The sequence below is a fragment of the Vigna unguiculata genome, chromosome 10, assembly GCF_037176805.1.
Source record: "Vigna unguiculata cultivar grain cowpea cultivar isolate G323 ecotype 2 chromosome 10, ASM3717680v1, whole genome shotgun sequence".
NCBI lineage: Eukaryota > Viridiplantae > Streptophyta > Magnoliopsida > Fabales > Fabaceae > Vigna > Vigna unguiculata.
Genome location: NC_140801.1, coordinates 42815587 through 42839072, shown reverse-complemented (window position 1 = coordinate 42839072; position 23486 = coordinate 42815587). Strand labels below are relative to the sequence as shown.

The 23486-nt window shown below is 38.4% G+C and overlaps 1 protein-coding gene across 1 annotated transcript; it reads right to left on the bottom strand.

Moving 5' to 3' along the window:
• Nucleotides 1–20311: 20311 nt before the first annotated feature.
• LOC146883248 (uncharacterized) lies at nt 20312–23140 on the bottom strand. Its single transcript, XM_085667489.1, has one exon. It carries the CDS (start codon nt 23138–23140, stop codon nt 20312–20314), a length of 2829 nt encoding a protein of 942 aa, XP_085523615.1.
• Nucleotides 23141–23486: the final 346 nt, after the last annotated feature.

The following is a 23486-nucleotide window of genomic DNA, read 5'->3' as shown; positions in this document are numbered from 1 at the left end:
ACCAGTGCAAAACAACTTTTTTACAACAATGTTTTTATGTCCCAAATCCTTCTCCCAGCAACGCAACTATATCTTCATCTTCATCTTTGCATTTTTACTTTTCTCTAAGTGGTCAGAGCTTTGTTCAACAATGTTGGTTTGCTCATCATTCATGGTCCTCACGTCAACAGTGGTCTGCCCGTCATTAGTTCTGCACCGCTCGCCGCCGGTGATGTTCCGCTCGGTGACGGTGGTGCTCTACTCTGCTGTATCTACTTCGCTCGTCACTACTGTTGCGGAATATGCTTCGCCCGTTGTCGGTGTTGTTGAATCTGCGCAGTTTGTCACTACTGTCGTAGGATTTGCTCCGCTCGCCATCGGTGCTGCTGGATTTGCTTTGCTCGTAGAAGAAATTTTACAAAGTATATTCGTTTTCGTAAGAATATATATATATATATATATATATATATATATATATATATATATATATATATATATATATATATATATATATATATATATATATAAATATAACCTTATGAACGCCGAAAATCTGCAACTGGTTATCATAATAAAATATTTTTTGCAACTTGTTTGTCCTCAACCCTTTCTACACCTTTTCATTTTAACTAAACTTTTGCTGGGCTAACTGTTTTAATAATTTAGGTAAGTGTATATATAAAATGAAATTAAATAAACTAGCTGTTTTAGTTTATTACTACAAAGCTTCTTATACTATCTTCAATGAAGATACTTTAAAGAGTTTATTCGAATTTCTTATCACGAAAAAAAATATCATTAATCTGGGTAAAATAGTTAAAATTATTTATATATTTAAGTTTACAAACACTACTAAAAAAATTTGCAGGAAATTGTTGTCAATTTTTTTGCAAAATATTTTGTATAAAACACTTTTCGCAACAAATTTTGTAAAAAATACTTGCGAATTTTATAATTTTATAGGAAATAATTACCCACGAAGGAATTACCTGTCAATTAAAATTCTTAGAAAAAATAGTCGGAAAAAGCTTTTTCTTGTAATTTTTTTAACAAATTTGTAAAAAAAATTTCCATGTAATATGAAAATTTGTAGTAGTGAAAAATTTATTTCGTTGTTTCTTATGGTTGAGTATCTGAGAAACTATATTATATTTTGACCTAAAGCTGTCTAAGTCCATGTTTAATAAAAGATTTCACATGTTGACATTATTATAAAACAATTAATCTCAACATGATGAATATTAATTCATCAATCGTGTTAAAAATAGTTTATAAATAAATATAAAATAAATAAAAAAACACAATTATCAGAGTCTCAATTTAGTTTTTTTTTTTCAACAATAACAATAAAAGACATGTATAAAACACAGAAGTATATGCTGAAAAAAAAAGTTAGGAAAATCAGTCTTATTTCAAATAAAATTATTTCTAACGAAGTCACATCCAAGTAAGCTGACCAAAAAACAAGCATATCCCACCAAGTAAAATATAGCCAAAGATCAAATCATACAAAACAAGTTTGTTTGTTACCCTAAAATATGGCAAAATAAAATATCCATGCATGAACAAGTTGAAGGAATTGCTACATCTATCATGAAATCTTCAAGGCACATTAATATGATATCTGAAAACTTTAAGTACCAACATTAGTCATATTCAAGACAGAGTCACTACAAAAAGAAAATATAAAATTAGTTTTCAAATGTTAGAGTCGACATAATTAAATGTAACGTAACATAAACGATCAATATTTTAAATTGAATTGAAAAGAACAATATTGACTAATAAATATTTATTTTAATATTATATGTTAACAAAGTTGATTAAGTTGACTTTAAAACGTGAAAAAGTTATTTAATTTAAAGAAAATAAAAAACATAAATTGGTTTTAATTTTTTATAATAAATTTTTTTGTTAATGTTGGATCACTATAAGAATATTACCGTTTAGCTTCCGAAAATTACATCAATTGTCATAGAGACATAAAAGGCGTTGGCTAAACCAATACACAACGCACTCTACATAAATTTGTGAGAATTTATTAAAAGAAATTAAGTTGACAAGATGAATTAATCGGTGCTTATAAGTATTTTTGACCTTCTTGTCGGCTTGGCCCACGCATCATTCAAAAATTAAAAGCTTCGGATGGCTGACGCATACTATTTCAATTGTTGGCGTTGGATGGTCCACACATATGTCACTCAATTAAAAGAAAAAAGAAGTTATTAAGTTAAGTTATCAGGTGACTTTTGTTTTTGCCAATTTTCCCTTTTTCCCAATTTCATTGTTGCCTCCTTTTATTTCTGCCAAGTGAGGGTTCTTTTCCTCCCTTTCTGCCATGAGTGCTAGAGCGAGCTTCCATTTTGTGTTTATGCGAAGTCAAAGTTTTCGTTTTCCCCCTTTCTACCACAAGTGCGAGAGAATCATTTCTTTTTGCCACATTTCCTTGAGCAAGTGAGCTTCACTGGCGACGAGCAAGTGAGCAAGCAATTTCTTCCCCTTTTCTCTGTGACGAGCTTCAATGGCACAAGTGAGCTTTCAACGAGTGAAGTGTATGATACATAAAAGAAAATGTCATCCATGTTATGTAATATTAAGAACCTAATAAAAAAGAAATGAGTATGTACAAAAATATGATAAACATTAATTACCATTTTAAGTGGTAGAGAAAAGGTAGTTCATCACTCGTAACGTGCAAACTGAATAAGAGAACCACCTAATCACATGCAATTTGAATAAAACAATCACCATGAGTAGGACAATTTGCAGATGTCATCATTGTAGTTAATTTCAGTAAGTTCATCTATGTTTAAACAATTGAATAAGTTAAAATCAAAATAAAAAATATTGAATTACATACCTATAAACTCTTTTTTGTTAAAGAGTTTCAAAAATTTCTTTGAGAACAACGTTTTTAGTTATGTTGATGACATTTTCATCTTCATTTAGTATAAATATTTTCATTCCGCTTTTCGTTTTAACTTTAGTAATAACAACATATAGCTGTCAATGTGTGAATATTGGATGTGCAAGATAAAGTCCAACTCTAGAAAGTGACTGACCTTGACTTTTGTTGATTGTCATTGCAAACATAGTGATATTGGAAACTGTCTTCATTGAAATTTTAAAGGCAACTCTGAATCAGAAGGAACTAAATCCATTCTTGGGATAAATATTTTGTCACCAATGTTTTTTCCTGTAATTAAAGTTGCAGAAATGACATTCTTTCTTAAATGATTAACTTGCAATTTGATGTCATTGCAAAGACCTTTTGCTTGATCATATTTCTCAAAAGCATAATTGGTACACATGTTTTCAACTTCAATCTATGATTTGGTATTGACTCAACATTTGATATCATTTAAAAATTCATACGTAAATCATTTAGATTGAGTTTCTTCTTGTTCATCAGATTGGCAAGGTGTATATGAACTTAAATAAGTTACCTCTTCACCACTTAATAAAGACAACATAAATTCATTAACTTCCTCTATAAAATTAGTTGTGGGCACAATATTGCTCCTTCATCCAACATCAAAGAGTTCATCCATTGTCCATAAAAACATCATTTATCAAACAATAAAAACCATTAAAACATATCTGGAATACATTGAAAACATAAAAAATGTGTACATCATTGTCGTCTTCAAAAAGTGAAATCTTCAATCTTGATTGTGTTCTTCAAATATTTCATGTGAATCACATAAGCATTCATTCATAACAGAACAAAAACATGAAAAAGTATTCAGATTCAACCTTTATTCATATTCATCCGTCTCCCAGCCAACATTCATTCATCAGCGAAAAGAAACATAAAAAATCATTCAGATCTTAGAGAAGAACAAAGGATCAACCAAGGTATAAAACTTTCATACCTTTATTGTCGTCGTGAAAGAGTGAAAGGTTCAAAGATTCAACATTTTTTGTGTTCTTCAAATATTTCATCCATTTTGTAGAAAATATACAGTCATTAGTAAAAAAAAAATCAAAAACCATTCAGATCTTAGAGAATAACAAAAGATCTGCCATAGTCTAAATATTTTGTACCTTTATTGTCGTCATCAAAGAGTTAAAGCTTCAAAGATTCAACCTTTATTGTGTTCTTCAAATATTTCATCCATCTCACAAAAAACATTCATTCACTAGTAAAAAAAAAACATCAAAAACCATTCAGATCTTAGAGAAGAACAAAAGATTTGTCAAAGTCTAAAACACCAGTGCAGTAGAGGCTTTCTGCCCTGGTTATTTTCCACATTTTGCCTTGGGTCTGGAACCGAGGCATATTGGGGCGAGGCCAAAAGGTACACCTTTTGGCCTCGGTTATCACCCGAAGCCATAAACCCAGTTTTATGCCTCGGTTGTTTTGAAACTGGTGCCATATACATAGCTTTCTGCCTTGGGTCAGTTAGGATCGAGGCCATAGGTGATAAATATTTTTTTTTAATTCAAATTTTCGCAGGCTTTTGAACACATGGCCACCAATTTTCACCATGCATACTCATGAACTTCTGGAATGCGAGGTGGAGATCTGCAATACATATTTTAATAGCTCACTTGTGAATAAAAGTATGGGCATTGCACCACAAGAACAGAATTGCGAGCAACAATATCAAAATATGGCATACCAGAGTAAGAAAGTGATACTCAAGCAACTCAAATAGGACCCAAGCAGCAGTGGCTCCGCCAAGCACGCCAGCAGAACGAGATACAAAAGCCCTAAAATTTAAGAAGTAGAACGAATTACTGAAACTAAGAGTGAATGTTTGAACTCATTTGAGACAGAAACAAACCTTGGTGGCTCGAACCAGTGTCGAAACAAACGTTGAGAACAAACACCAAACACTTGACAAGCTGAGAAAACGTTTTACAGATAAATAGCTATCTAACACAAAAAAAAAGAAACAGGAGAAGGAAGGGGCCGACGACGAGTCGAAGATTCAACGAAGGCGATTCGGTCGCGTGTTAAAGGAGAAGATGATTGGTTTGTGTGGTTTGGCCCTCGCCGGCGATGCGTCAAATGGCGACCAGCGTCGCCGACGGCTCCTTTGGCAGCCATGGTGATGTACAGCGGTGATGGGCACTTGTGTGCGTTTTGTTCTTGCTGGAATGAGAGAATGGGCGACGAGGGGATGTTGTGGTGACGCCAACAAGGCCTCCAGTGTTGGCCGGTGCCGGCGTTAGTGACTGCGGAGGTCATGCAACCTGAACCTGAACCACCTGAACCACCAGATCCACCGGAACCACCAGAGCCACCTGAACCTCCAGAACCGCCTGAGCCATCGGAACCACCTGAAGGAGTTGGTTTGACAGGCTTATGCTTTGGCCTAGGGTGTGGGACGGGGCATGTCCCACCTGCTACCAATCTCCCACTCCCCTCACGCTCGTGCATGTGCGCGTTCAGGTGTTGTTGTTGCTGGTGGTGCGGCGGCGGAGACTCGTCGACGGTGGCCGGAGGGTGTGGTGGCAGTGGGTGCAGCGGAGAGAGAGAGAGAGAGCGCGAGAGAGAGAGAGCGTGCGAGAGAGAGCGCGAGAGAGATAGATAGTGGAATTGCAGAGGCGCTGGCACGAGGAGGAAGAAGGGTTCGCGAATTTCGAACCCTAAATAAACCCTATGGCTTCGGTTGTTAGAGGAACCGAAGCCATTGACCCTTTTTTGGCACTGGGTCTCCTTGGACCGAGGCCTATACCCCTGACTTCCAGCCACTTTTTGGCTTCGGGTCTTACTGGACCGAAGCCTATACCCCTCTTTGGCACCGGTTTTGAGCGAATCGGGGCCTATACCCCTCTTTGGCTTCGGGTATTTGGAGAACCGAGGCCTAAAACTTGGCTCTAATTGCAAAAATGTCACCGCGCCATTATATGCTTCGGTTCCTGGCCAACTGAGGCATATAAGGTGAGGTAAAATGGGAATTTTGTACTAGTGAAACTTTTGTACCTTTATTGTCGTCGTGAAAAAGTGAAACGTTCAAAGATTCAACATTTATTGTGTTCTTCAAATATTTCATCCATCTCGCGGGAAATATACATTCATCAATAAAAAATACATAAAAAACATTCATATCTTATAGAAGAGCAAAAGATCTGCCGCAATCTAAAAATTTTGTACCTTTATTATCGTCGTCAAAAAGTGAAAGCTTCAAAGATTCAACCTTTATTGTGTTTTTCAAATAGTTCATCCATCTTGTAGAAAACATTCATTCATTAGTGAAAAAGCATTCATCCATCTCGCAGAAAAAATTCATTCATCATTGGATGGTAGAAAGAGCACAACAAGTTACATTTTTATGTTGGGTGGTACAACTATCAGTTGGAAGTCCAAACTTTAAGAAAAAGTCCCCCTCTCAATCACTGAAGCTGAGTATTTAGCTATATCAGAAGCAACAAAGGAGATGATATGGTTAAAAAATCTTCTAAAAGAATTAGGAAAAGAGCAAGATGACTCTTCGTTGTTTAGTGACAATTAAAGTGCTATTGTCTTGCTAAAAATCCAATTCTTCATTCCAGATGCAAGCACATTGAGTTGAAGTATCATTTTATCAAAAACTTGATAAATGATGGACACTTATTTTTGTTGAAGATTCCATGTGTAGAGAATTCAACTTATATGTTGACCAAAATTGTCACAACAACTAAGTTAAGGCTTTGCATTGCCTCAACTGGCCTTCAAGAAAATTGATGATGAAAGTACTACACTAGGTGGTAATGTAAATCAAAACCCCAAGTGGGAGAATTGTTAGTATTATGGTACTTGATTTAGTCTCACATCGCTTAGGATTGTGAGATGTGGTTCTCTATTTTGCTATATAAGAGACCCTATGTAAAGCTTAATAGATACACCAAAATAAAAATACTTCTAGTGTCATTCTAGATGTAGGCATACACATTATACGCTGAACCATGTTAAATTCTTCGTGTTGTTTATTTTTCTTTCCTTTATTCTTTCCTTTGCCTTGTTCCTAACACTTATCGTATCTTACCTACCTCAAAGGGACTCCTGGCCATGGCTTCCTTCTTCACAACAACACAAATAACTCCCTTAGCCTACAATGACTCAAACTGGGCTACTTCTCCTGATTCACGTAAATCTATCATTGGATTCTCAATTTATTATCGAGATTCCACCAGTTCATGGAAGTCGAAGAAACAACATATATATAGTCGTTCGAGAACAGTTGAATAAAAGTTTTCTCAAACTTCTACCCATTGACTAAACCTCTCTTACTTGCCTCCCTTAAGAAGTTAAATTCCAAGCTGAGAATGATTACCATCTACTTCTAGCTTGATGGAGACTAATAACATGAGTTGTTTTTGTTACTCTAGTCACATGTTTAAGCGCGACTTATATATATATATATATATATATATATATATATATATATATATATATATATATATATATATATATATATATATATATATATAAATAAAAGAGTATTTTGGTTTTTCTTGTTATAGGAGCGTGTTTGGTGTTATGCATCTTGTTGCTTTCACGGCAGAACAGAATCATCTTGTTAAACATCATTTCTAGATTAGCCAGATAACTTCTTTTCAAAAGATCTTACAATAAAAATCTTACTAGTGTTATTCAAACATTAAATAATGGTGATTCTCAGACAAAGGAGAAATGGTTTCCAACAAAATATCTTACCATCTTCGGCAGAGGAGGCCACCACCGGTAAAGTAAAAATCGTCTCCACCTCAGACGAACATCCCATCTATTGCAATTGACTATTTTGGTTACTTAAAGTTACCTCTTTGTTCATGGGGCTCTATTTCTTTGATCCTTCCATGATTCTTTGCTTCTGCATTATTTACACCTCAATTTACTTTTTTGTTTTATATTTCTTTCTTTGTTTGAAATTTTCTATTTATTTTTGTTTTGAGTATCCCTATTTAACCTAAAAGGAACTAAGTAAAACTCATGAAACAAAACGAAAAACAAAAACAAACGAAGCACCCAACCTTGGCAAGCAAATGTATGCTTTATTGAAATAATATACAATGCACCATTCGTACCGTATATAGTGGGTGACTTGGAATATTTGAATTCAGTTTCAAAGACAATTTCTCTGCCACGCAATGAAATAAATTTCTATAATTTAACCATCTCTTACAAATCACAATCTACAAAGTACAGATAATACTAGTGAAGAACTTTCAAACAAAAAATATGTATACTACATATCAAAAATGAATCCTGTAGATAAAGAAGGCAAAGGGAAGAACCACCATCAACAATGTCTTTGAGCTCGCCAGAATACTCACTACTACATATTCATTCTTTAGTGACATTTAAAAAATGTTACTCAATTATTAAAAATGTTACTAATATAATTTAGTATCATTATACCACATGTTGCATATAAGATATATTATATGTTACTAATAAATATTAGTGACACTTTTCTATCAATTGAGATATTTATAAAAATTTACTAAATACCTATAATAACATTTATTTAATAAAGATGTAACATTTTAAAAAATGTTACTAAATCTTTTTAGTTATAATTTTTTTATAAATGAGAAACATTATAAAAATATTACTAAAAATCTTTAGTAACATTTTTTTTGAAATAAAGAGACATTTTAGAATTGTTACTAAAAATATTTAGAGACATTTTTTTTGTTAAGATAACATTCTAAAAACGTCACTAATATAAACAATCACACCAACACTTTTTTTATCAATTGATCTCTTGTAGTCATAAGAAAATTTGATTTTAATTTTTACAGATCAATTCTTTTGAATCTATATAACTATTTGTATCCCTTTTCTAGTTATTTTTAGTTTTTACCGTAAATAATCAAAGATTTCACTTTATTATAATATATTATGTTACTTAATGATAATTCAAAAGCATAGAAAGAGGAAAAAAACAAATAATATACCATGTTTTTGAGAAATTATCTCAGACTAAACAAAAACACACATTTATTTTTCAAACTTGATGATAATTCAAACGTATAGAAGGAGTAAAAACACTAATAATCTTTAATGATATATTCCTAAGCATTTAATCATTGTTAACTATTACTATTCAAACACAAATAGACAAAACCACCAATTCATCCGGACTTTAACAAAATCCAACAAAATCCATCTACCACCTTCCATAATTGACTTCCTTATTAATGACTTTTATGATCATAACCAAAGAAGTCTTGAGATTATTCTTAACTCCACCCTATACTATTTTTCCTGCAAAAATGAGTAAAATGAGAGGTTATGTATACTTACAATTGTAAATAAAGATAATTAACATTGATAAATTGGTATAACAAATACATAAATGTTTTTAACCAAACTATTATTATCATTTACTAAAAGACTTAGAGCAAACTTACACTTGCAAGATTTCTCTTGTTTGAATTTATTCAAGTTAGTCCTGTCAGAATGAATTTTGGGTTTTCGCTCTCTTTTTCTTATTTCTTTTGCTTTAAAGAAACTTCTCAGATAAAGTTCATTAACAAACAATCAATATAACAAAACAAAAAAAAGGAAACAAAAACTACTTATATACACGGTTGGATTTATTAGATTTAGTAACATTTTTTTGTTGCATTTATTGTAAATGTTACCTTAAGAATAACTATAGTGATATTTTTTGAAAATGTTACCATATATAATTAAAAATGTTACCATAAATAATGTTAATTATGATATTGTAACATTTTTATATGTGTTACTATAGATAAATAAATTTTAATTTTTTCATATTAATTGTAAATTTTTAAAATGAGAACAATAAATCTGTAATTAATTAATTTTATTATAACATTAAAATAATTAATATTAATTTAAAATTTATATTTAATATAATATTTTAATTTATTTAAAAAAATATTTAAAGTAATATTTAATGTATTTACAAATAAATTTAAATTAACAATATGTTATCTGTTTTAACAACGAACATATTAAACTGTTAGAATTATGGTGCTTGATTTAATCCCACATCGCTTAGAATAGTGAGATGTGGTTCTCTATTTTACTATATAAGAGACTCTATGTAAAGCTTTAAGACACACCAAAAATACAAATACTTCCTAGTGTAGTCGTGGACGTAGGCATACACATTGTACGTCGAACCACGTTAAATTCTCTGTGTCTATTTTTCTCTCCTTTATTCTTTCCTTTATTGCCTTGTTCCTAACAATTGGTATCAAGAGCCATTTTTCTTAGTATGGTCTGTGGTTGCAGCATTGTCTGATCTTCCACATCAGAAAAGATTTGGTTTCTATTTTTTCTTCTTGGGGATTTCAGTTTAGAGAAGTAGTGGGAGCTTTGGTCAAAAGTCGCAGCAGGAGCTTTGGTCAAAGGCAGCAGGAGCTTTGGTCAAAAGCCGCAGCAGGAGCTTTGGTCAAAGGCAGCAGGAGCTTTAGTCAAAAGCAGCAGGAGCTTTCGTCAAAGCAGCAAGAGCAATGGCATTGGAAGAAGGGAAGGTGAGGATTGAGAAGTTTGATGGCAGTGACTTCGGGTTCTGGAAGATGCAGATAGAGGACTACCTGTATCAGAAGAAGTTGTATCTACCCTTAACAGGGCAGAAGCCAACCGACATGGAGCAGGCAAAATGGGATTTGTTAGATCGGCAGACACTCGGTGTGATCCGGTTTACATTAGCCAAGAATGTTGCGTTCAACATCATGAACGAGAACACAACCGTAGATTTGATGAAGGCATTGTCAAATATGTATGAGAAGCCATCTGCAGCCAATAAAGTGTATTTGATTCGCAGGCTTGTCAACCTAAAAATGGGTGAAGGTAAATCGATTACTAATCATATTAGTGAATTCAATACAATTATTGCGCAGTTGACATCAGTGCAGATAACATTTGATGATGAGGTGAAAGCATTAATTTTATTATCATCTCTTCCGGAAAGTTGGTAATTAACTGTTACTACAGTTAGTAATTCTGCAAGTAATAGTAAGTTGAAGTTTGATAACATCTGTGACTTGATCTTAAGCGAAGATGTTCGTAGGAAAAGTTCAGGGGAATCTTCCAGTTCTAGTTCCGGTTCAGCATTGAGTACCGAAACTAGAGGAAGAAGTAGCCAGAAAGGTCGTAATCAAGGCCGGGGCAGATCAAAGTCTACAGAGAAATCAAAACCAAAATTCCGGAATTATATCACTTGTTGGAATTGTCAGAAAAGGGGTCACTTTACAAATCAATGTAGGGCTCCAAGGAAGAACAACAACAAGAGGCAAGATGATGATCAATCAGCAAATGTAGCAACTGATGAAATTGAAGATGCACTATTATGTAGTCTAGATAGTTCTATTGACTCATGGATTATGGACTCAGGTACGTCATTTCATACTACACCTTCCTTAGAACTATTATCTAACTATGTTCCAGGAAAGTTTGGGAAGGTCTACCTTGCAGATGGGAAATCTCTTGATATTATAGGAAGAGGTGATATCAATATCAGAACCTCTAATGGAAGTGTGTGGACTTTGAATAATGTCAGACATATTCTTGCCTTAAAGAGAAACTTAATATCTATAGGGCAGTTGGATGATGAAGGTCATTACACCACCTTTGGACATGGACACTGGAAAGTAATGAAAGGTAACCTTGTTGTTGCTCGTGGAAAGAAGCGAAGATCTCTTTACATGATTGCAGATGAGGATATGATATCAGTTGCAGAAGTTGGCAACAGTTCCTCTTTGTGGCATCAGAGGCTTGGGCATATGAGTGAGAAAGGAATGAAGCTCATGGTCTCAAAAGGTAAAATACCTAACTTGAAGCATGTTGACGTTGGACCTTGCGAACATTGTATCTTTGGAAAGCAGAAAAAGGTTAGCTTCTCCAAAACAAGTAAGTCGTCTAAAGTTGAAAGACTAGCACTAGTGCATACAGATGTTTGGGGGCCAGCTCCAGTGAAATCTCTTGGAGGTTCACAGTATTACGTAACCTTCATTGATGACTCTACAAGAAAGGTATGGGCTTATTTTCTTAAAAATAAATCTAATGTGTTTTCTGTGTTTAAAAGGTGGAAACAGGAGGTTGAGACTCAAACAGGTTTAAAGATTAAATGTTTGAAGTCTGATAATGGTGGAGAATATGACAGTAATCAATTCAAGGAGTTTTGTTCAGAGAATGGGATCACAATGATCAAGACGGTTCCAGGAACACCAGAACAAAACGGTGTGGCAGAAAGAATGAATAGAACCTTGAATGAGAGAGCAAGATGTATGAGAATCCAGTCAGGATTACCCAAGGTATTTTGGGCAGATGCAATAAGCACAACAGCCTATCTCATAAACAGAGGACCATCAGTTCCTTTAGGCTATCAGTTACCTGAAGAAGTATGGTCTGGAAATGAGGTAAACCTTTCACATCTGAAAGTTTTTGGTTGTGCTTCATATATTTTGTTGAACTCTAATAGTAGAGATAAATTGGACCCTAAGGCAAAGCGATGCTATTTCATTGGCTATGGATCTGACATGTATGGCTACAGGTTTTGGGATGACCAAAACAAGAAAATTATCAGAAGTAGAAATGTTACTTTTAATGAAAACATGTTCTATAAAGACAGGACTGCAGAATTTGCAAATGCAAATAAAAAGCCAGAGCAGGTATCATTAGAAGAAATTTCAGAAAGTGATGTAGCCAATAGAAGGCAGAATACAAAAGTAGAGCCTGAGTCAGAGCCCGAGTCAGAGTTTGGGTCAGAACCTGAACAGATAGTAGAGTCAGTAACTCCTGAATTACCGACTAGAAGGTCTAGCAGAACAATTGTAGCACCACAAAGGTACTCCCCTTCATTACATTACTTGTTGTTGACTGATGCTGGTGAGCCAGAGCATTTTGCTGAGGCTATGCAGGGAGGTGAATCTATTAAGTGGGAGCTAGCAATGGAAGATGAGATAAAGTCTCTTCAGAAGAATAAGACATGGTCTTTAACCAAGCTTCCAGAAGGAAAGAAGGTTTTGCAAAATAGGTGGGTCTATCGGTTAAAAGAAGAACCAAATGGCAGCAAACGATATAAGGCCAGACTCGTAGTGAAAGGGTTCCAACAGAGACAAGGAATTGACTTCACAGAAATTTTCTCTCCTGTTGTCAAGATGACTACCATCAGAGTTATCTTGAGTATAGTAGCTGCAGAAAATCTTCATCTGGAGCAGTTAGATGTGAAAACTGCATTCCTACATGGAGATCTTGAGGAAGAAATCTTTATGGCACAACCAAGAGGTTTTGAAGTACAAGGCAAAGAGAATCTTGTATGCAAGCTTCATAAAAGTTTGTATGGGTTGAAACAAGCACCGCGACAATGGTATAAGAAGTTTAATGAGTTTATGAGAAACTCAGGATTTCACAGATGTGAAGAAGATCATTGTTGTTACGTGAAGAAATATGTTGATAGTTATATCATTCTTGCCTTGTATGTTGATGACATGTTGATTGTTGGTGCTAATATGGCAGAAATTGACAGGTTGAAGAAACAGTTGTCAGAAAATTTTGAAATGAAGGATCTTGGTCCAGCCAAGCAAATTCTTGGTATGAGAATTTCCAGGGATAGATCTAAAGGTATTCTAAATTTATCTCAGGAAAAATATATAGAAAAATTACTTAGCAGGTTCAATGTTGGAAATGCTAAAACCAGGAATACACCTTAGGGAACTCACTTAAAGTTCTCAAAAAGGCAATCTTCTCAGACAGAGGAAGAAGAAAATCACATGTCTAAAGTGCCATATGCATCTGCAGTAGGGAGCTTGATGTATGCTATGGTTTGCACCAGACCTGATATAGCACATGCAGTGGGAGTTGTGAGCAGGTTTCTATCCAATCCCGGAAAGGAACATTGGGAAGGCGTGAAGTGGATATTGAGATATTTGAAGGGCACTTCAAAGATGCATTTGTCCTTTAAAAGAAGTAATCTCACTTTACAGGGGTTTTCTGATGCAGATTTGGGAGGTGATTTGGATGGTAGAAAGAGCACAACAGGTTATATTTTTACGTTGGGTGGCACGACTATCAGTTGGAAGTCGAAACTTCAAGGAAGAGTCTCCCTTTCAACCACTGAAGCTGAATATATAGCTATCTCAGAAACAGCAAAAGAGATGATATGGTTGAAGAATCTTCTAAAAGAATTAGGAAAAGGGCAAGATGAACCTTCATTGTTCAGTGACAGTCAAAGTGCCATTTGTCTTGCTAAAAATCCAATTCTTCACTCCAGATGCAAACACATTGAATTGAAGTATCATTTTATCAGAAACTTGATAAATGATGGAGATTTGATTTTGTTGAAGATTTCAGGTGCAGAGAATCCAGCTGATATGTTAACCAAGACTGTCACAACAACTAAGTTGAGGCTTTGCATTGCCTCGACTGGCCTTCGAGAAAATTGATGATGAAGGCACTACACTAGGTGGTAATGTAAATCAAACCCCAAGTGGGAGAATTGTTAGAATTATGGTGTTTGATTTAATCCCACATCGCGCCTTGTTCCTAACATAAACATGTTTTCAGAATTTTAGGGTCTTCAACCCAACGTTCCAACCCAAACCCTATTATCCTCAAAGTCTCCAACATTCTTTCTCTCTTCAAACTCTGCGATTCACAGTTTTCATTTTTTCTTCAAGTCCTGCGAGCTGCGTTCCTTCCGTCGCCGTTGAATCATTTTTTTCAGAACTGCTTGAACGTCATTCACTTTGCATTGTCACCATTGTCATCTTTAGGTAATATTATTCTGCGCAAAAATCTTCTTCCGATACGTTTTTCTTAGTTTTGAAAGACCTAATGCTTCTTCCAAAATTTCTCTTAGATTTCTTCCTTTTAATTTCAATATATCTCTTTATTACTAACAAATTACTGATTATTAGGGCAAATCAGTGATGGCAATGAAGGTGAGCTACATCTGCTGATATGAATAATGCATTTCCTTTTGTGCTTTTTGGAACCCATACAGATTGTATTTCATTCTGTGTGTTTGTTTATATGTGGAGTCTTTACTTTCCTATTTTACTATTTTTGCCTAAACATTCCTTCTCGCTTCTTTTCTTTTTCTTCTTATGTTTATGTTTAACTTAGACTAAATATTTCATAATTAATTCTAATTTCATGTTAAAAGCCAAAATAATAATTAATTACGTATAAAACTTAATAAAAATACAATACTAATGAGTGACTCATAGATAATTTTATTTTAGTTTTATACTTGCTTTTAAAAAATGAAATTGAAGTTGAATTCGAGTTAAGTTGTGTTGGTTGCAAATACACAATTTATTATTCAAAATGAGTTCAACTCTGACATTTGTTTTTTCTTACAGTAACTCAATATATAATACTAAATTTCATCATCCAAATTAGCTTACTTTATGTGGATATTCAGAGGGTTTCTTTTTATGATCCAACAATCTACACACCCCTGCATCTTTGTTCTGTATGTTTGCAATCTAGTTGATGGGATATAACATAAAACAAGGTGATTGGTATCTTAATTTTCTTTGCTATTATCATGTAATTTGCAGAGTTGCTTTAATGATCTAAATCAACTATGGCAACCTCTTGGCAAGGAGAAGGTTGAATACTTCACTCTGCAAGATCTTTGGGACTACTACTATGAATGGAATGCTCACCAACAGAATCCTCTATGCAATCAACTACCATATTGAAAAAAAGGAAGATATAATCTCAGTACTCAATAACCTGACTTTGTTTTTCCTTATATATCTATTGTGTAACATCCCGCTAGGATATTACTAATTTATAAGTAAATAAATAGAATAATTACGACAACGCATTTAATAATACCTCATTTTCCCAAAACGCGGGAAAATTTAAAACTTTATTATGCGTGCAGATAATTAAAAGCGTTCATTACAAAACTGAAACCTCAATAACATCAAGTCACCCCTCAGGGTTTACAATTGTTTCCAAAAATAAGCAAATACATAAGAAAAGTTTTCCCCAGATAAATCCCCTCTCAGCGCCTAAGCTGCACCTGAGCCACCTGCATCACCAGCATCTGCTCCCGTGTACCGCGTACACGATCATCGCCACACACACGCAGATAGGGTGAGCTTAGCAGATAAAACACATAGATATACAGCACTTATAAACACATACATATAAATTAGTAAACATTCATATATCATCACTTAATTTAACTTCTCACATTATTCCATATTTTCATTCTCTCAATTCAATCTCCAATACGTTTATTCGTGTTCTACCTCGTCTGCTAATTACTTCCAGGTGACTTGCTGCCATACCTATCGGCCACAACCGATAGAGCACGTGCGGGAATACATGCTACGGATCATACACCGCAACGCCAGGTAGAGTTCCCACATACGAACAAAGTCCGTATCGTCCCAAGACTACCAAACTCGTCAGCCAACAACTGAGGAGGGCAATCTATCTGGACCCATCCTTACTGGCCACAACCAGCACACTCATACCGGCCACACTCGCCAACCCGAGCCACAACTCCAGGGTTCCTCGTGTCCATCCGCCATCCCGAGCCACAACTCAAGAGATGCTATTCCGAGCCACAACTCAAGGAATACCACGTGCTTAACCCCTATCCCGAGCCACAACTCAAGGGATACGTTCCGAGCCACAACTCAAGGAACTCCAGCATCATCACCTCTGAAGCATTACCAGAAACCTTGTAGAACACCCTACGAAGTCCAACAACTGGGACTTACAGCATCTAAAACCGCCTAGCGGGGGACACGTACCGCTAGGCGCCACAGCTTCCAGACCGCCTGGCGGGGGACACGTACCGCCAGGCGCCAAGCGCCTCAACACACAAAATCTGCAACCACCGCCTGGCGGAACAGTCTACACCGCCAGGCGGACGCTGTTCCAGGGACCACGTAATTTCTTCGTCACCGCCTGGCGGACGCCCTCTTGCCGCCAGGCGCCTCCTGCACCAGGACCCCCTGTTGCCCTCCTACCGCCTGGCGGACCTAATCCTGTCGCCAGGCGCCGTATCAGAACTTGTGCAGTACTAGTTTTTTGGTCAATTTCCTTTCGCATCTTGCCCTCACACCCATCCTTAATCCCTTATACTCCTAACTCAGTATACAAATATCCCTTGACCTTTCATCAATCCATTTGGATTGTTCTCCACTTGTCCAAATGACTACCCACTTTCGATGTGCACGTATTTGATTGTCTTAATCAGAACCCCATTCTTCTCTCCATAACATACTATATTATCCAGTACCCAATACTTACTAATACCTTTGCCTCAGCATTATATTCCCTCTCATATATGTTCCCCTTCCTAATCCTCAGTGCATTTATGCATTTTTGTGGTTAAACCTCAATTCTCAAACATCAACAATATACTCTGTAAGCATTATCTTCTATGTGAAACACATTCCTATCGCACTGGAACTGCTTTCCACCAGATCATACCCTACTCTAGTATTCCACATAACCATCACACATGATTATACACTTCTGCTCTTAGACCAGTCACCCGCACTTACACGCAATCTCTCGTCTACTCTTCATTTCCACGATTTCCAATACCTATTATTCAAATCTCGCACACCCTCATTAGCATGTTACCGTAGCATTTTCGAGTTACCAATAATACTTCCGACATCAACCCCAAGTGTTCAACCCTAAAACACCTCGTCACTGTTTCATCAAATTTCTCTATCAAATTACTCTCGAGAATCGACGTACCACACTGGATCATCTCTCAAGAGCATCCTCTTGATTTTCCCAAATTAACTCACGTCAAAAGATTTAGAAAAAAACCCAAATCGCGCCTCAGCCCCGTGTCGCCTGGCGGTTCCGATCAATCCCGCCGGGCGCTTCATACAGTGGAGCCCAGAATAGTGAAAAACCCGTGTGTCGCCTGGCGGCCGGGAATGTGCCGCCAGGCGGTTTCCCCTCAGTAACCCAGTATAAGGCAAAAACGCATGCACTGCCTGGCGGCGATGTATGCCCGCCAGGCGGTTTCTGGAAATTTTCCAGAAAACACAGAAAATTGCAGAATACACAGATAAGCATCCAGTTCATACATTTCATTTTACATTATCGAAATACAAAACAAAAACAACGATTACAACTCCCCTAACCTGGTTCCTTAGCTTTCAACCTTGACAATTTGAGAAAATCACCCTTGATCACCAACGGCCACCCTTGTTTTCCCTCAATTCTGCCTTCAACTCCCTCACTCCAGCCCCTCTCACTCAAACCTCACCAATCCCTCTGATTTTCGTGCTCTAGTTTAGGTTTCTATTCCAGCTTGCCAAAACCTTGCCTAAACACTAACTTTTCCCTTTTAAACTTAGTATTTTAGGTTACTTAAAATAATAAAACGAATTTAAGTCCATTTATCTTTCAATAACTTCCATTTCTCATCATGAATGAAATGCAGCCCCCCCTTGGCCTTACTGATTCCCATTGCCTCTGTTAACCTTTCCCATTTCCATTTAAACTCACCATTAGCAAAAATAAAAACAACATAATTTCCATTTAGCCTTTCCAAGGTTTGAACCCGTGACCCCTTTGTTACCACTCAAGTGCATAACCATTTCAACCAATCATGTTTCATGCTTACCATCACAATTCAATTATCATATCATAACAGAACATGCTTACATAGATTTAAATAATAAAACAATAACACAAAAGTTAGCATACATAGGACTCGAACCCAAGTCCTCTCACACAATCAAAGTGCTCTCAACCACATGAGCTAGCACTTTTCCACGTCATACCGATCATCATTTAATGCCATATTTATTATCCCTCCCGTATTTATTAATTAATTATTTATTTAATTAATTAAATTCTGCGGGTCTTACAATACTCCCCCCTTTTTAAATTTTTCGTCCTCGAAAAAGAGAACTTACCAGTGAAAAGATGAGGATAGGACTGCCTCATGACATCTTCCATCTCCCATGTCATTTCTTGAGTTGCCTCATCCCATAAGACTTTCACGGTTTTGATTTCCTTCCCTCTGAGCTGTTTCGTCTGAGAATCCAAGATTCTCACTGGTCCGGCTCCAATGGTTAAGTCCTCCCGTATCTGCACATCGTCATCCTCCAGAATATGTGTAGGATCGGCTACATATTTTCTCAACTGTGACACATGGAAAACAGTATGCAAGTTTCCCAAGTGCGGTGGCAATGCCATCTCGTACGCTGCAGGACCAATCCGCCTCATGATCTGATATGGTCCAATGAATCGAGGTGTCAGCTTCCTCGATTTAAGTGCCCTGCCAATGCCTGCAGTAGGAGTGACTCTGAGAAATACGTGGTCCCCAGCCTCAAACTCAAGCGGCCTCCTCCTCTTGTCCGCATACGACTTCTGTCTGCTCTGAGTCGCGCGCATCCGATCCTGGATCACTCTCACCTTCTCGGTGGTCTGCTGCAAGAACTCTGGCCCAAGAACCACTGCCTCCCCATCCTGCTGCCAACACAACGGCGTCCTACATCTCCTACCATACAAGGCCTCGTAGGGAGCCATTCCAATACTGGTATGATAACTGTTATTATACGTAAATTCTACCAATGGCAACACATCACTCCATGTACCCAGATGGTCTAGAACGCAGGTTCTCAACAGATCCTCCAATGACTGTATGGTCCGCTCAGACTGTCCATCTGTCTGAGGGTGATAGGCGGAGCTCATCCTGAGCTGAGTACCCAAAGCGTTCTGCAATGACTGCCAGAACCTCGATGTGAACCTCGGGTCTCTATCTGACACGATACTCGTTGGCACTCCATGTAGCCTGACCACCTCTCGCACATACAAGTCCGCCAGCCTATCCATACTCATCTTCTGGTTAATCGGCAGAAAATGGGCACACTTCGTCAACCTGTCCACTATCACCCAGATTGAATCGTGTCCCCTCACTGATCTCGGTAGGTGAGTGATGAAATCCATGGAAATGCTGTCCCATTTCCACTGTGGAATGTCCAGAGGTTCTAACATGCCACCCGGTCGCTGGTGTTCTATCTTCGCTTTCTGACATACCAAGCAAGAAGCGACATAATCAGCCACATCCGTCTTCATACCCGGCCACCAGAAAGAGGCTTTCAAATCTTTGTACATCTTAGTCATACCCGGATGTATGCTAAGACGACTCTTATGCCCCTCATCTAGGAGCATCTTCCTCAAAACCCTGCTGTTTGGAACACACACCCTCTCCCTGAACCGTAGTATCCCGTCTCTGCCCATTCGGAAATCCTTCCTCTTCTCAGTTCCCAACTCACCAATGATCGTCTGCAATTCCTGATCTTTCCCCTGTTCCACCCGGAGCTCATCTAGGAACTCATTAGTGATTCTCAACATGCTACATCTCATCTGTCCAGGACCCATATCTAACCCCAAATTCATGTCCCTCAGCTATTCTATCAGCTCCAACTCTCTAATCATCATAGCCGATACATGAATTCTCTTCCTACTCAAGGCATCCGCTACGACATTAGCTTTACCAGGATGGTACAATAGCTCAAAATCGTAGTCCTTTAAGTACTCCATCCAACGCCTCTGTCTCATATTCAGTTCTTTCTGATCAAACAGGTATTTCAAGCTTTTATGATCGCTGAATACCTGGAACTGCGCTCCGTACAGATAATGTCTCCATGTTTTGAGGGCAAACACGACTGCCGCTAACTCCAAGTCGTGTGTCGGGTAATTCTTCTCATGCACCTTCAACTGTCTCGATGTATAAGCTACAGGCCGTTTATCCTGCATCAGCACACAGCCTAACCCCTGATACGAGGCATCACAGTACACCTCAAATGTTTTATTCGTGTCAGGGATCGCCAATATCGGTGCGGTGGTCAGTCTCCTCTTCATATCCTCGAAGCAGGCTTCACACTCATCCGTCCATGAGAAAGGCTGGTCCTTTCTCGTAAGCTGTGTAAGAGGACTCACCCTCTTGGAGAAACCCTCCACAAAACGTCGGTAATAACCTGCCAAACCCAGAAAACTCCGCACCTCTGTAACTGTTTGAGGCCTCTCCCACTTCACCACAGTCTCTATCTTCGCCGGATCAACGGCTATTCCTTGGGCTGAGATCACATGGCCCAGGAATTGTACCTCCTCCAACCAGAATTCGCATTTCGACAATTTCCCATATAGCTGGTGCTCTCTGAGAATCCCTAATACCACCCTCAAATGTTCTGCGTGTTCTTCCCTGCTCTCGGAGTAGATCAGTATGTCATCAATAAACACTACTACAAACTGATCCAAATATGGCCTGAAAATCCTATTCATGTAATCCATGAATATAGCCGGTGCATTGGTCACCCCAAATGGCATCACTACATACTCGTAGTGACCATACCGTGATCGAAATGCTGTCTTCTGGACATCCTCCGGCTTAACAAGGATCTGATGATATCCCGATCTCAGGTCTATTTTCGAGAACACTGCAGCTCCCCTCAACTGATCTAACAGATCATCAATCCTCGGCAACGGGTACTTATTCTTAATCGTTAGCTTATTCAGCTGCCGGTAATCAACACACAACCGGGAGCTACCATCTTTCTTTTTCACTAACAGAACTGGTGCTCCCCACGGTGATGCACTCGGCCGAATGAACTTCTTCTCAAGCAGATCCTCAATCTGTTTCTTTAGTTCAGCTAACTCAGCAGGCGCCATTCTGTACGGTGCCATAGAAACAGGCCCAGCGCCAGGGACGAGATCAATGGAGAAATCCACATCCCTGCTAGGCGGTAGTTCTGGAATCTCATCCGGAAACACGTCTGAATATTCCTCCACTACTGGAATCCTGCTGATCTTCTCAGCCGTGCTCATCTTCTCTGCCTGAGCCACAATCATGTAACATGTAGCTCCAGCCTCAATCTCCCTCACTGCCTGATTCGACGAGATAAGCTCTAATCCCACCGTATCTGGAAACACTATCTTGCACTGTCCACAATCAATGACGACATGGTTGCTCGACAACCAGTCCATACCCAGAATCACATCTAAACCCTCCATCGGCAAGCATATGAGATTCAGCCTGAACCTACGACCTGCCACCTCCATAGGACACCCCACGCACATAGAAGTGGTGGATACCTCTCCAGACGCTGGCGTCGCGACTAAAAGCTCGCACCCCAGCTCTCGCATCGTAAGCCCGAGCCTCCTCACACATTCATTAGACACAAACGAATGAGTGGCTCCTGAGTCGAACAACACCACTACCTCGTGGTCACACAACAAACACAGAAACTGCAAAAGATTACCTGACTGTTTCGCCTCTGTGGTCGTCAGAGCGAACACACGTCCCGGTGCTCTGGGTCGGTCTCCTACTGGCCTCGTAGCTGGCGCACCACCAGCTTGTCTTCTGTTAGGACACTGACGTGCAAAGTGCCCTGTCTGCTGGCATGCATAACACCTACCCATACTACTGCCTCCACCTGTACTACTGGCAGGTTTAGTACAATCCCTCCTCAAGTGCTCCCCGCCACAGTTAAAACACCGCAATCTTCCCCCGGTAGTCGGCGGTCTGCTATAAGGTTTCCTCTGAGGTCTGGCATCTGAGGTGGTCCTCTGCTGTTTTCCCCCACTGCTCGATCCAGTCTCCAACTGCTCCACAGTTTTGGCCTGCTCGACCAAAACTGGAAACTCTCTAATCCTGAGCGGCACAATGAAGCGGCGTATCTCATGTTTCAATCCGCCCTCGAACCTCCTACACCTCCACTCCTCAGTAACCACTGGAGTGTAGAAACGCGCCAGGTATTCGAACCTCTCTACATAAGCCGCCACAGTCATAGTTCCCTGCTGAAGGGTAAGGAACTCTGCCTCCCGTTCGTGCCTCGCACTGTCGGGAAAGTACTTCTCCAGGAACCTCGTCCTGAAGGCAGTCCACGTTACCTGCTCGCCTCGGGCCTGCATCAACTGCTGCATCCCCTGCCACCAATACTCCGCGTCTGCCACCAGGAGGAAAGTGACAAACAGCAACCTCTGCTCGTCTGTGCATCCCAGCACTCTACAGATCTTCTCACACTCCCGCATCCAAGCATCTGCCTCGTCAGGAGTGGCCTTGCCAGAGAACTTGGCCGGCCGGTGTTTCATGAAATCCTCCATGGCTACTGGCTGAGTAGGTGCCACTGCAGCTCTGGGTGGCGCCGCTATGGGCTGCATCGCGTCCACCATACGATGGATCGCCTGAGCTATGTCATCAGCTCCAGCAGTGTTCCTCCTCCTCCTGTTAGCCATAGCTTGTGCACGCCACATATTACAGCTGGTTCACACACACACAGCCCATATTAGGATTTCATATCCAAAATAAACTAATAACACAGACAATTAATCACGCAACGTAACACGGCATGCTCACTCCCCATAGACCCCAAAAATCATTTTGAAAACCATTGCTCTGATACCAAATGTAACATCCCGCTAGGATATTACTAATTTATAAGTAAATAAATAGAATAATTACGACAACGCATTTAATAATACCTCATTTTCCCAAAACGCGGGAAAATTTAAAACTTTATTATGCGTGCAGATAATTAAAAGCGTTCATTACAAAACTGAAACCTCAATAACATCAAGTCAC